Source organism: Balaenoptera physalus (assembly GCF_965194825.1).
Source record: "Balaenoptera physalus genome assembly, chromosome: 17".
Lineage (NCBI taxonomy): Eukaryota > Metazoa > Chordata > Mammalia > Artiodactyla > Balaenopteridae > Balaenoptera > Balaenoptera physalus.
Genome location: NC_138895.1, coordinates 75,143,397 through 75,156,818, shown reverse-complemented (window position 1 = coordinate 75,156,818; position 13,422 = coordinate 75,143,397). Strand labels below are relative to the sequence as shown.

The 13,422-nt window shown below is 42.7% G+C and overlaps 1 protein-coding gene and 2 long non-coding RNA genes across 11 annotated transcripts in view; 2 read left to right on the top strand and 1 right to left on the bottom strand.

Annotated features, from left to right (window-relative positions):
- Nucleotides 1–13,422, bottom strand: part of LOC309647128 — a 467,593-nt gene that overhangs the window by 26,495 nt on the left and 427,676 nt on the right. The gene's annotated exons all lie outside the window — the stretch shown is intronic.
- ASAP1 (ArfGAP with SH3 domain, ankyrin repeat and PH domain 1) overlaps nucleotides 1–13,422 on the top strand; it is a 352,675-nt gene that overhangs the window by 254,533 nt on the left and 84,720 nt on the right. For all 9 annotated transcript variants that reach the window (XM_082434069.1, XM_082434072.1, XM_082434067.1 and 6 more), the window contains 4 exons: nucleotides 2,246–2,320; nucleotides 2,813–2,862; nucleotides 4,874–5,003; nucleotides 6,204–6,289. In XM_082434069.1, coding sequence (XP_082290195.1) covers nucleotides 2,246–2,320; nucleotides 2,813–2,862; nucleotides 4,874–5,003; nucleotides 6,204–6,289 — 341 coding nt within the window. The remainder of the gene's footprint in view (nucleotides 1–2,245; nucleotides 2,321–2,812; nucleotides 2,863–4,873; nucleotides 5,004–6,203; nucleotides 6,290–13,422) is intronic.
- On the top strand, nucleotides 9,753–12,210 carry LOC309647123. The gene is made up of 2 exons (XR_014255825.1): nucleotides 9,753–10,339; nucleotides 10,716–12,210. It is a non-coding gene; the product is annotated as an uncharacterized lncRNA (long non-coding RNA).

Here is a 13,422-nt window from a genome sequence, read left to right as displayed (position 1 = left end):
CATTTTTAGGGCAATTGTGTAGAACTTCCATAATTTATTAACTGGTCCCCTATTGATAAGCACTAAACTTAGCATCAGTATAAACATTCCTGTAGAGAAGACCCTTATACACATGTGACTTTGTATTTCCTTCATTCTACAAATATTTATTGAGTACCTACTCTGTGCTATGCAGTGTTCTAAATTCTGGAAACATAGCAGTGAACTTACAGACCCCAGTCTCAAAGAGCTTGCATTCAAATTGGGAACACAGCAAACAAATAAGGAAACAGATACATATATAAAGGGTTAAGGGCGGTAAGTGTTGAGATGAAAATGCAAGATCTCCACGAACAGAGGAAAGGTAGGTTCTGGCTTGATGAGCGGAGATCCCTGCCTCACTTACCACCATCCACGCAAGCGCCCAAGACCCACAGGGTAGCAGGATGCAGGGGGCTTGTGACCCAGGAATGAGATTGTTGAGGACTCAGAGCAAAATGTTATTCCCTCTGTCTGTCTAGGGCCGGGAATGAGTCCTGTTAGTCTTTGTTTTTCCCATCTCATACCCAAAGCCAGTGTTTTTCAACCTTTTCTTTTATTATTACTACCTGCAAACTCCCACCCCAAGGAGCTTTTACAAAGATAGTCTTTTCCTAATAACTTTCTCTGTGAAATTTTAATACCACAGATATTCTCTATATCAGTTTACATACTGTGACCCTTTGGAAAGCCACAAACCGTTGTCATTAATCATATTTATTATTATTAATTAAATATTATAGCGATTATATAATTATATTATCAATAATTATCTAATGTAATTATAAATTATGTATTATATATTACTGTTTTTAATTAAATATAATGTTTGATTATTATTGATAATTAAATATTAATGTTACTGATACTATTTTCGCCACACACCCTAAGAACCAGTGCCCTCGACCTCCCGGAACGTAGGCTGTGTATCACGGCCTTCTCACTGTTGGCCGGCCTGCCAGCCCGGCTGTTTCTTTGCATGGGTGGTGGTGAGATTGCAAAGATGGAATGTCTCGGTAGGAATCTCTTTGTCTTTGAAATAAAAAAGAAAGAGATGGTTGTTTCTGACCCGAGCCCTCTGGTGGTGTGCATTGGAAAACCGCCCTCGTGTGTCACATTGGTGGTCAGGGAGGGCAAGACGTGGAGTGACGTGGAGCTGCAGGAAGCCTCGGATGAGAGCCACGGGACAGGGCTAGGGAGGAGTTCAGGGCTGGAGGGAAGGTCTCCCCGCCCTGCCCCTCTGCTCCCACATTGCCTTATTCGTATTTAACATCCCCTAGGATTTTTAAGGTAATAAACACTTCCCAGGTGTCAGGGAGCACACCAGCACTTTCCCCGTGCATTAACTCGTTGCATCTTCACAGCTGCCACCCACGACAGGTTCTAGTAGCCTCGCTTTACAGCTGTGGTTAAGAGCGTCAGGCACAGAGCCTGTAAGCGTCAGCGTTGCGTCTTCTCACACCACCTTCTCCCTCTGCCTAACGTCATCATGCGGTAGAGCTGGTTGCCTACTGACTGCGTCTGCCCCGGGGCACCAGCTCTCTATAGGCAGGCCGTGTTGTATACATCATCGCACCCCCGTCCCAGGCCCTGGCGTAGCGGGTGTCACAGAATAGGTACTTCGTAAACGAGCGATGGAAGGGTGATTGGACGGGTGGACGGCCTGATAAATGAATACGCTCACACACGAGTAAAATTCCCTCTCGAATGAGGGTACCCACCAGCCTCTCCATCTGTAACCGGTGCTGCGGGTCCCTGCGGTCTCGGTTCCACGCTGCTGAAACTGGTTTCGCCAAGATGCCAGGGCTCCCCCTGAAGACGGACTGTATAGCGCTTCTCAGCCCTTGTTTTCCTGACTCTTTCCACACTGGCCCGTCCCTCCCTTGGTTTCCCTGCCACCCTGCTCCCCAGCTGGGTACATTCCTTCCCCCTCTCTCTGTAGACTGCTCTTCGCACCACCCTAAAATCAAGGAGACCCAGGCCACCGCCCCGGAACAGTGAAAAAACCCCCTACTCCAGCTGTAGATTGCACTTCCTAAATAGCTTTCTCCTTAACGGAACTTGGCACCGAGGATACAGCTGTGAGCAGGACCGTCGAGGTCTCTGCCCTCGCTTCATCGAGCTTGTGTGTGCGTGGGGTGACCGTGCTCAGTCAGCATCGGCTGGTTTTGCTGTTCCACGTGCACCTTCTTTTTCTAACCGTCTCCCATCTTTGTTTGCTTTTCAGCTCCAGGGCCTGAGCCACAATGTGATCTTCACCTTGGATTCCTTGTTGAAAGGAGACCTAAAGGGAGTCAAAGGAGTGAGTGTGGAGAAATTTGATTTTCAGTTTAGCTTGAAAGGGTTGCCTTCTTTCTCTTCTGAGATCCCAGTGGTACTCATGTCTGAAAGGCACTCTGAACGTTTTCAGCATAAAAAATGCTGTTGGAAAATGATCATTAGAAAAAAACACACCACTTCACATAGTGCTGTTGCCCGAGAGACAAGATGAGACACTCGGGAAGACCGGGGTGGCAGGGGGCGTCTTCGCTTAGTCTGGGCTCCCCCCTGGAGGACCCGTGGACCCACCTCTCGGAACCACTGGGTCCTACCTCATCGTCGTGACCGGGAACTCACACCGTCCCACTCTCTTAGCTTCTCGGGTGTAATAAGTTGTGTGATGTGCCTGAAAGTGTCCTGTGTGAAGTTTCGAGTGTCCTATAAAGGAGAGCATTTCTGCTAAGATGTTACTGGAAGATTATACACCTCTAAGCAAAAGTACCTTAAACCTCAATTTTATTTTCTCTTTTTTAAGGATCTCAAGAAGCCATTTGACAAAGCTTGGAAAGATTATGAGACAAAGTTGTAAGTGTTTTTTTGTTTGGTTGCTTGGTTTATTGGTTGTGAGTATTCTAAGAAAAAGAATAACTACAAGAAGGACAGAGCCCTGAACTAATAGCTTTGGGACAAAGCACTGTTGAGTCCATCCTCGTACGGGCTGAGAGGCTGGGTGTGCTGACCTCATCAGAAGTGCTGACACGTCCCGTGCTCGGTGTCTGCAGTGAGATGTACTTTCACTGCCGGGTATTTGGGCATCCGTGGCTGATACTAACTGTCGAGTTGTAGGTCTGTCACTGTTGCAGCTTTTCTTTCATTACAGTTAGCACATATCTGTAGACCATTTACACATTTCACGATAGCACGGCAACTGGGCAATACAAATAACACCCAGTGTTTGTGACATCTGTCTGCCCACCAGGGCCTGTGCAAAGTGCTTTACATGCATGACTTCCTCACAGCAACCCTCTCAGTGTGCACCTTGCATTGTCTGTGTATGGCTTAGGAAACTGAAGCTTAGAAAGGCTGAGGGGCCTGCAGAAGGTCCTAAGGCTAATAAATGTCAGGCTGGTGTCCCCTCCGGTCTGTGTAACCCCAGAGCCAGAGCCGTGTGGCGTGACTGCAGTCAGAGGCCTGCATGCTGGGGTTATCGTGCGGGGGAGGCCGCACGTGAGGTCTTGTCGTGGGCCTGGCTCATCCTCGTGCAGTACCGGTCCTACCACATCCCTTTGTGATTATTGCTCTGAGGCATTTGTAACCAGGCTGTGGAGTGGGGTGGGAGGAGAAGTGTATTTAAAAACATTTAATAAAAGTCTTAGCTATAAACTTGGATAAGTACAAACATGAGAGAATAAAAGCATTTCCGTAGGCAGCAATAACAGCAGAGTGAAAACACAAGCCAAAGAAAAACAAATTCAGGACTAAGTTATACCCGCCTGTCATGTTTCTTCTCAAGAGTCTGTAGCTTCCTGCTTTCTTCCCACCCACACCAGTGGAGAGAGAGCCGAGGTTTATTCTCCTTCTGGTAAAATCCCTGCCTTCACACCCATTTAACCTCCAAGGTGGTGTGATGAAAAGAGTTGCTTAGGTATGGCATGAGGTTATTACAGTGAATCCCAGCCATGTTTGTAGGTTTTCCGTTGGGTTGATGGCTTGCTTTTCCACTGTGTTTGTATGTAGACAAGGATATTGGCTTTCTTTGGGGTTTGATATCCTACCCCACAATTTAAAAGAAGACTTGAAGGCTAAATCAGTCTTTGCTCTCACAACTAGAAATTATAGGCTCTTTCTGAAATTAGAAGTCTGCTTTCAAATTAAATGGATTTTCAGAAAAAGGGCTGTGATCCCTGGTGTTAATACCAAAGTATCATCTGTCATAGCCAAGCATTAGCCTCGGGTACCATAGGTTTAATGTGGTCCCTCCCTCTTATTTCCCTGGTTGCCTCCCAACTGAAGAACATTTTCACAGCGTTCCAAATTATAGATTAGGATTTCTTCTAAATCCTTATTTTGTACAATCCAGTGCCAGGTGGTTGAATGATTAAAACGTTACTGGGGTATGAAAACAGCCTAAGTTTAGAGAAATATTGGAAATGACTTTTGACGATAATTTACATGCATGCCTACAGAGACCCATTATATACTTTGTCTTGAATTAACTGTTAAATCTCAGTCTATTGATAATCAAGATATGCCTCAGGCCTCCAACCTTCCGATTCTTTTTCATCGTAAGGTGCCTTACTCTAGAAAAAGTAAACTGTCAAAAGTACTTGATGCCAACCAACATATAAGAGAAGTTATATGAATCCATTCACGAGTGAGATCAGAGTTAAAATGTAGGACGTCTCCTTGGTGAAGATCCACGCAATGTGTTGGTTCTCTTTGGACTTAGATTCTCACTTTTGATCGATGCTCTATCCATTTAAGAGTTCCTGCCTCCCAACTCTGGTAATTGAGAAATAATCAAGTGGCTCCCATTAAAGGAAAGACATGAGTGTGGTGTTCTTGTTTTTAATGATGGCACCTGCTTTCATCACAGTACAAAAATTGAGAAGGAGAAAAGGGAGCACGCCAAACAGCACGGGATGATCCGCACGGAGATCACCGGAGCTGAGATCGCGGAAGAAATGGAGAAGGAGAGGCGCCTCTTTCAGCTCCAAATGTGCGAAGTAAGAGCAGACTTTTCAGCCCTTTGCCTAGAATTTGATTAACTGTCATCCTTCCTGCTAGTCAGCAGTCTTTATGCTTAAATGCAGGCTGTGTTTGATGATTAGAGGAGGGGACTGTTTCTCAAGGACTCTAATCTCCACTTTTCTCCAAGCCTTTTGGGATCCGCCGTTTCACTGTTGTCTCATATTTTGAGCCTGGGTCCTATGGGGCTCTTTAAGCCAAAACAGGATTCTTTGGTGAGAACTTTACTATTGCTTGTGAGTGAGTGTGGAAAAACAATTTTGGTGAGGGGGTAACACTGGTGAATATTAAGTTTTACTGGTACAGATGTACAGCATGTTGTTGTTTTTTTTAACCATGTGTCCAAGTTTGAATGAAAACTTGAAGTAGTGATTAAAGTCTGAGCTCATGAAAAAAAAAAATGCAACAAAAAGCATGTTGCCTTAGACTTAGAGCAGTGGTTCTCAAACGGGGTTCCCATTGGCATTCCTTGACCTAGAGACCAACCCATTCTGATGCTGAGTTGCAGTTTTCAGAAGATATTAAAGGGGATAGAATTTTCTCAGTTTCAAGTTTTTCTTCCCTAATTTTTTTTTCTTTATTTCACCACCCACCCCCCCGCCCCGCATTATTAGCCTTTGGCTCCTTGAACTTGTCTGTTCATGAACACTTCCACGCAGTAAAACAAGTGAACAAGAAACAAACAATATCAACAGAAAATCTTGGCTAGTTGTGAAAATCAGAGCCAGTAGTGTTTAGTGCATAAACTAATAATGCATTATTTTTTTTTTTCTTTCACTTTTTAGTAGCAAAAGTACTTTCCAATTCACCTCTTTGGCCTGGAAGTTTCAGTATCTTACAAGCATATCCCTTAAAGAGAATGCCATTTGTCTTTCAATCCGTTTTTCAGGTTTTGACCACGTGAACTATGAGTTTGAGATCCACTGCACACCGGGGGGAGATAATCAATTATTCCAGAATGTTTTGCTGTGCTTGATTTCCGCTTGTCTAGTAAACTAATCTTAAGCATCTATAAAATGCTAACACGCTGATCAGTTTGCTTGGTACACTTGTGACTGTGTCAAATCAGCATTCCCTAAATTAAGCTCACACTGTCTGGCGGCAGCTGAGCCTCAGTAACTCACACTGATTCACGACTGGTAATCTGATCAACGCACAATTTTGTTTTATTTCCGCAGTATCTCATTAAAGTTAATGAAATCAAGACCAAAAAGGGTGTGGATCTGCTGCAGAATCTGATAAAGTATTATCACGCACAGTGCAAGTAAGTGGACTATTGCAGTCATGATTATTAGCCCAAGTAAGGTCCCCTTCACTTCGTTGGTTTTCTTAATTCTTTCCTTTCTGGTCTTCATTTGGTCCCTGCTGTATATAGTTGTATAATGACCTTCCACGGCCAAATGATAAGAAATGGTTTTGTCTTCCATCTTCAGCATTTTCTATAAATCATTAACTCAAATTAGTGTAACTGTTTGGCTCCTCTAAATGCTGTCTTACAAATGCTAACTTTGGCCTTGACAGCCTGTGGAGCTGTTGTCACAAATGCACTTGACTGTCACTAGAGGCCTTTCTAGGAACTCCCTCCCCCGCTTACTTGGCATTTTACCTATTGGTCATTTGTACCACATATTCCTACTTGGGATTGTTTTTGTTTTGTTTTTTTCATCATCCAAATAAAGTGAAATTAAATACTTTGGACATTAGCAATACTTGGTATTTATACTTGGTTTCCTGTGGAGTTGCTGGTATATTTTGAGAGACATCCATTGTTCTACACCGGCACCATTTTTGCTTATGTTGCAGGGCTACCTTTTTATTATGTTTGACATTCTGTGGTACCACATTTGCTTATTTTACTTCTTGCTCACTTACTGGGTTAGCTTTCATTGGTTTTATTGTAGAATTTTTGTCTGAAAATGTGCCAGTTACCATTCAAGTCTGTATTGAATCAGTGGAAGTTACAGAGAATAGAGTGCAAGGACTTTCCAAAGTGGTCCAGACAGCTCTCATAGTTATTTATAAGTAGAATACTGTAAAGATCATTAGGACTAGGTAAAATGCTTACTCTCCAAAAAGTTAAAATTTATAATTTCCTTTGGTCATCTCTCTTATTCTTTTTGATAATGTTGTATCTAGGAGGATCTTCATGGTGAATGGAAACATTCAAGGGGGCTAGCATTAATGTGATGGGAAAAGCACCAGGCTTGAGTCAGGCAGATAGACGAGTTCAAATCCTGGCTCTGCAGCCGGGTAACCGTGTGACCTTTGTCAGGTGCGTCTCTAAATCTCAGTATCCTCATCTGTCAGGTGGGGTTAAGGTTCATAGTAGACCCACCTTGGGTTTTGTGAAGATGTGAGAATTAAGTGAGATAATGCATAGGGACTGCCTCAGCCAGTGCCTGCTGCATTGTGCCTGTTTGCTGCTGGGATGGTTCTAAGTGGCACTAAAAATCATTCATTCACATATTTTATTACACAGGATTGTTTCTCTTCAGAAAGATCAAACTTTTAATGATCAACTTGTTATTTACATAAATTTGATTTTACTTTTTTCCTTTTTCCAAAGTAAATTCCGCCTTGTATAAAACTTTCAGATATGTATAAAAGTAATTATAGTGAAGTAGAAATAGTTTCACATTTATAATTTTGCCTGTAGAAGCCTCATACTGAAGACCTGGACTAACCTTTGCCTTTGTAGTATAACAGGATGCTTATGAAACTTTGAAATGTGTGGTGGTGGTCCCTGATTTTAGTTTAGGGTGGAATTTTTCATCTTTCATCAGTTTCAGTTTTCCTAGAAACAGATCATTCTTTGAAACTTTTACAGAAATAAGTGAATCTCTTTGTCTTCTCAATTACTACAACACTTGAGCAGCAAGTCTGATTTCACCTGATTTTAGAAATCTCTTTTGATTTCAAAATCTCTAAGTCATAGAGGAGGATTTAACCTACACAAACATGAGTTTTCCAAAAAATAAGATGTTTTGTAAACTAGAGATATATTAGCCTTTGTTGGTAAAGGTGAAAAGAAGAGCATCCTCCCTTGATTCTTGGCTTTTTCCCTTTCCACAAATATTTATTACTCTCTTAACAGAGGCCAGGTACTTTTCTAGGTTCTGAGGTTCAGAGGTGAAACAAGGCTTCTGCCCATTGGAGTTAACTGTCTAGTACAGGAAGTAAGTCAGGTCCATCAATAATCATAATGGGGCTGGAAAGTGATAACACGGGGCATCAAGAGAAGGAGAGACTTCTGGCCACGGAGACTACAGAGGGCTCCTTAAAGGAGGTTGTGGCACTTGGAATTGGACTTGGAGGATGGCTGGCATTTGGGCACTGGAATCTGGTAGAAGCGTCTACCCTAGGGCAGAGAAAGATCAGCAGAAGGAAACCCTACACGCTGAGAACTTCCTTGCAGGGAGAGAGACTCAAAGACATCCAGTAGTAGAACTGGGTTATAATGTAATTCAACCCCAGCTACCCCAGGTGGAGCCACAAGGATGCCATCACAGCGAGAAACCAGTGTACCTTTCTTTTAAGGACTGCTCTTATTCTTTCCTACTTCAGTCAGTCTCTGTAAACTCTTTATAGATGTGTAGTGGACCTGTAAAGCATCCTCTACTTAGATTTAAAAAGAGAAATTTCATATTCTGAGAACTTACTCCAGTTCCCAAAATGATTTTCAATACATAGTAGTCAGGTGGAGCTCAAGAATGAATTTGCTCCAGTAATCTCTCGTGTACTCGTAGTACCTCAGCGGGGATACAGCTGCTACAGCGGAAAAATAAAGGGCGCAGAAAAGAAGAGCTTTTGTCACCCATTTCAGCTCACCCACACCAGTTACTCCTCATTTTCAAACACGAACATTGTCAGTAACATGCTGCTTTCAGAACAAACACATTATTCTACTGCTCACCCACTCCTTTACCACTTGGTGTGAGTATCATTATGGTCTGCAGACTTGAGAGCACTTGCAAACATTACTTTACCATCCTTCATCTTACAGATAATAACAGCTAGCATTTATCAGGAGCAACCAGGAAATTGTATCTCAGAAAAGATCAGTAACCTGCCCAAAGTCACAGTTATTCATTTAAAAGATGCTCAATAAATATGTGTCAAAACAGACAAAACACAAGAAACCAAGGAAAACAAGAAAATGGGCTTCGAAGGTAAAATCTTCTGTGAGTGAAAGGACACTGTTAAGCAAGTGAGAAGACAACCCACAGAAGGGGAGAAAATATTTGCAAATCATTTATCTGATAAGGGTGTAGTGTCCAGAATATGTAAAGAACTCTTACAGCTCAACAACAAAGAGATAAACAACTCAATTTAAAAACGGACAAAGAATTCAAATAGCCATTTCTCCCCAAAGGATATACAAATGGCCAGAAAGCCCACGATTAAACGCTCCGCATCATTAGTCGTTAGGGAAGTGCAAATCAAAACCAAAGTGTAATGCCACATCACACCCACTAGGAAGACCGTAATTAAAAACAGCAGTGGCGGAGTGGCGAGGCCAGTGGCACGATAGAGTGAGCCAGGGAGTGCTTACTCCTGAGATGGGCTACAGGGCAGCACGTTCCAGAGGTGGACGTCCACGTCAGATGTAGGAGGACAGCCTCACTGAGCCCCCAGGAGAGTCAGCTGTACCCGAGGGGATCTCAGCAGTGGCAGCCAGTACGTGCTGTGTTTCCAGGCAGAACTGAGACAGGCGCTCTTAGCTGAGACACCAAGAGGGGCTTGCAGGGTTACTGGAACACCCAGGGAGCTGTTCCAGGAGAAGAAAAGAAAAAACAGCCGACAATGTAATGAAGCTGTTACCATGAAAAAACAAAACGGTAACATAACAGAAAATAAGTCTTGATGGAAAAGTGGAGAAATTGGAACTCTCAGTACATTGCTGTAGAAATGTAAATGGGGGGGGGCGTCTACTTTGGAAAACAGTCTGTCAGTTCCTCAAAAAGTTTAAATGTAGAGTTATGTGTCCTAGCAGTTCCACTCCTAGGTGTATACCCAAGATAATTGAAAACAAGTGTTTAATAAAAATGTGTTTGTGAATGCTTATAGCAGCATTATCTACAATAGCCAAAATGTGGAAACACCCAAATATCCATCAACTGATGAATGGAGAAACAAAATATTGTGTAGCCATAAAAGGGAATGAAGCGGAAACCACAAACAAGACGAAAAGACAACCCTCAGAACGGGAGGAAATATTTGCAAATGAAGCAAGTGACAAAGGTTTAATCTCCAGAATATACAAGCAGTTCATGCAGCTCAATATCAAAAAACAACCCAATCCAGGGCTTCCCTGGTGGCGCAGTGGTTAGGAATCCGCCTGCCAGTGCAGGGGACACGGGTTCGAGCCCTGGTCTGGGAAGATCCCACATGCCGCAGAGCAACTAGGCCCGTGAGCCACAACTACTGAGCCTGCGCGTCTGGAGCCTGTGCTCCGCAACGGGAGAGGCCGCGACAGTGAGAGGCCCGCGCACCGCGATAAAGAGTGGCCCCTGCTTGCAGCAACTAGAGAAAGCCCTTGCACAGAAACGAAGACCCAACACAGCCAAAAATAAATAAATAAATATTTGTTTAAAATAAATAAATAAATAAATAAACACAAAAAACCATGAAGTCATTCCATATATCTTATAAAAAAAAAAAAAAAAAAAACCCAATCCAAAAATGGGCAGAAGACCTAAATAGACTTTTCTCCAAAGTAGACATACAGATTGCCAACAAACACATGAAAAGACGCTCAAAATCACTAATCATTAGAGAAATGCAGATCAAAACCACAATGAAGTTATCACCTCACACGGGTCAGAATGGCCATCATCAAAAAATCTACAAACAGTAAATGCTGGAGAGGGTGTGGAGAAAAGGGAACCCTCCTGCATTGTTGGTGGGAATGTAAATTGATATAGCCACTATGGTGAACAGTATGGAGGTTGCTTAAAAAACTAAAAATAGAACTACCATATGACCCAGCAATCCCACTACTGGGCATATACCCTGAGAAAACTGTACTTGAAAACGATACGTACACCCCAGTGTTCATTGCAGCTCTATTTACAATAGCCGGGACATGGAAGCAACCTAAATGTCCATCGACAGATGAAGGGATAAAGAAGATGTGGCACATATATACAATGGAATATTACTCAGCCATAAAAAGGAACGAAACTGAGTTACTTATAATGAGGTGGATGGACCTAGAGTCTGTCATACAGAGTGAAGTAAGTCAGAAAGAGAAAAATAAATACCGTGTGCTAATGCGCATACATGAAAGCTAAAAAAACGGTACTGATGAACCTAGTGGCAGGGCAGGAATAAAGACGCAGACGCAGAGAATGGACTTGAGGACACAGCAGGGGAAGGGGAAGCTGGGACAAAGTGAGAGAGTGGCATGGACACATGTACACTACCAAACGTAAAATGGATGGCTAGTGGGAAGCGGCTGCATAGCACAGGGAGATCAGCTCGGTGCTTTGTGACGACCTAGAGGGGTGGGATAGGGAGGGTGGGAGAGAGGCTCAAGAGGGAGGGGATATGGGGATATATGTATACACATAGCTGATTCACTTTGTTGTACAGCGGAAACTAACACAACATTGTAAAGCAATTATACTCCAATAAGGATATTAAAAAAAAAAAGGGAGTGAATCATTGATACACACTACAACGTGGATGAGCATTTAAAACATTATTCCAAACAACAGGGATTTATCGTATAACACAGGGAACTATATTCAATGTGTTGTAATAACCCATAATGGAAAAGAATCTGAAAAAGATTTTATATGTATATGTATAACTGAATCACTTTGCTGTACATGTGAAAGTAACACAATGTTGTAAATCAACTATACTTCAGTTTTTTAAAAAAAGTTTTTCTAAGTGAAAGGAGCCAGAGCAGAAGATTACATGTGGTATGATTTCATTTAAGTGAATGTCCAGAAGAGGCAAGTCCTTTGAGACTGAAAGCAGATTGTTGTTTGCTGGCAGATAGAAGAAGAGCGAAATTAGGAGTCACTGCTAACGGGCACAATATATCTTTTTGGTCTGGTGGAAATGTCCTGGAATTAGACAGTGGTTGCACAACACAGTGCATAGACTAAAAACTACTGAACTGTACACTTTAAAATGGTGAATTTTATGTTACATGAATTTTGTCTTTTTTTTTTTTTTTTAATGAAAAAAACAACAGAACAAAACAAAGATTCTTAGATTCTTAATTAGTACTTACACTACCCTTGTGTGTTCAGGTTTCTTAAATACCACAAGACATACACAGAATGGATCTGGGAGAAAATGTCTCTGTTACCTAGACAGCTGGAAGTCAGTGCCTGACTTAGTCCAAGCCTGAAGCGTGGAAATCAGGTTTTCATAAGGGGTTGATGGTTGAATTGTTAAGAGGTTACTTTTTTAAAATTTTGCTTTATAGTTTGATTTGTTTTATGAAACCATACTCTCTGCTGTTCCAGGGCATCCTAACTTCTTTTTTTTTTTTTTTTTTTTTAATTTAATTTATTTATTTATTTATTTATTTTTGGCTGTGTTGTGTCTTCGTTGCTGCGCACGGGCTTTCTCTAGTTGCGGCGAGTGGGGGCTACACTTTGTTGCGGTGCGCGGCCTTCTCATTGCGGTGGCTTCTCTTGTGGAGCACCAGCTCTAGGCACGCGGGCTTCAGTAGTTGCGGCTCATGGGTTCAGTAGTTGTGGCTCACGGGCTCTAGAGCGCAGGCTCAGTAGTTGTGGCGCATGGGCTTAGTTGCTCTGTGGCATGTGGGATCTTCCTGGACCAGGGCTCGAACTCGTGTGCCGTGCGTTGGCAGGCGGATTCTTAACCACTGCGCCACCGGGAAGCCCCCTAACTTCTTTTGAAAATAATATGATGCTCTTTGAATCTTTCAGCTTTTGGCCAAGTAATACCTCTTCCTAAGCCAAGCAGAACATGTGATAAAGGGGTATCAGGGAGACTTTCTGATCTCTCTTTCTTTTAAATTAATAGCAGGATGAATATAGTGTTTTCCTTCCCTGTCATTGCTTAGAGTGACTTAAGAAGGAAGTGAAGGACGTAGCAACTCTCTCAGGATGGAGAAGGTTCTTGTTTGTTCTAAGGAGGATGTGTCCTGCCGGATGGTGGGTGACAGCGTCAGACACTCCTGAGCTTGCTTTCTGCAGCTGGGAGGTGTGTTCCAGCTCGTCAGTGTAAATGTGAGGGTCACTCCGCCCATCCGTTGGCAGCTTATCTTTTTCTGGCACCCAATGTCATTAAAATATGGTCATATTTCTTTCAAGCTGCTTCTTTAAAAAGTGAACCAGTCCTGCTGTGTCCCTAAGGTGAGAGAAACGATGAAGCCCATTTCGCTGGCCAGTGGCCGGCATGTATTGAGCT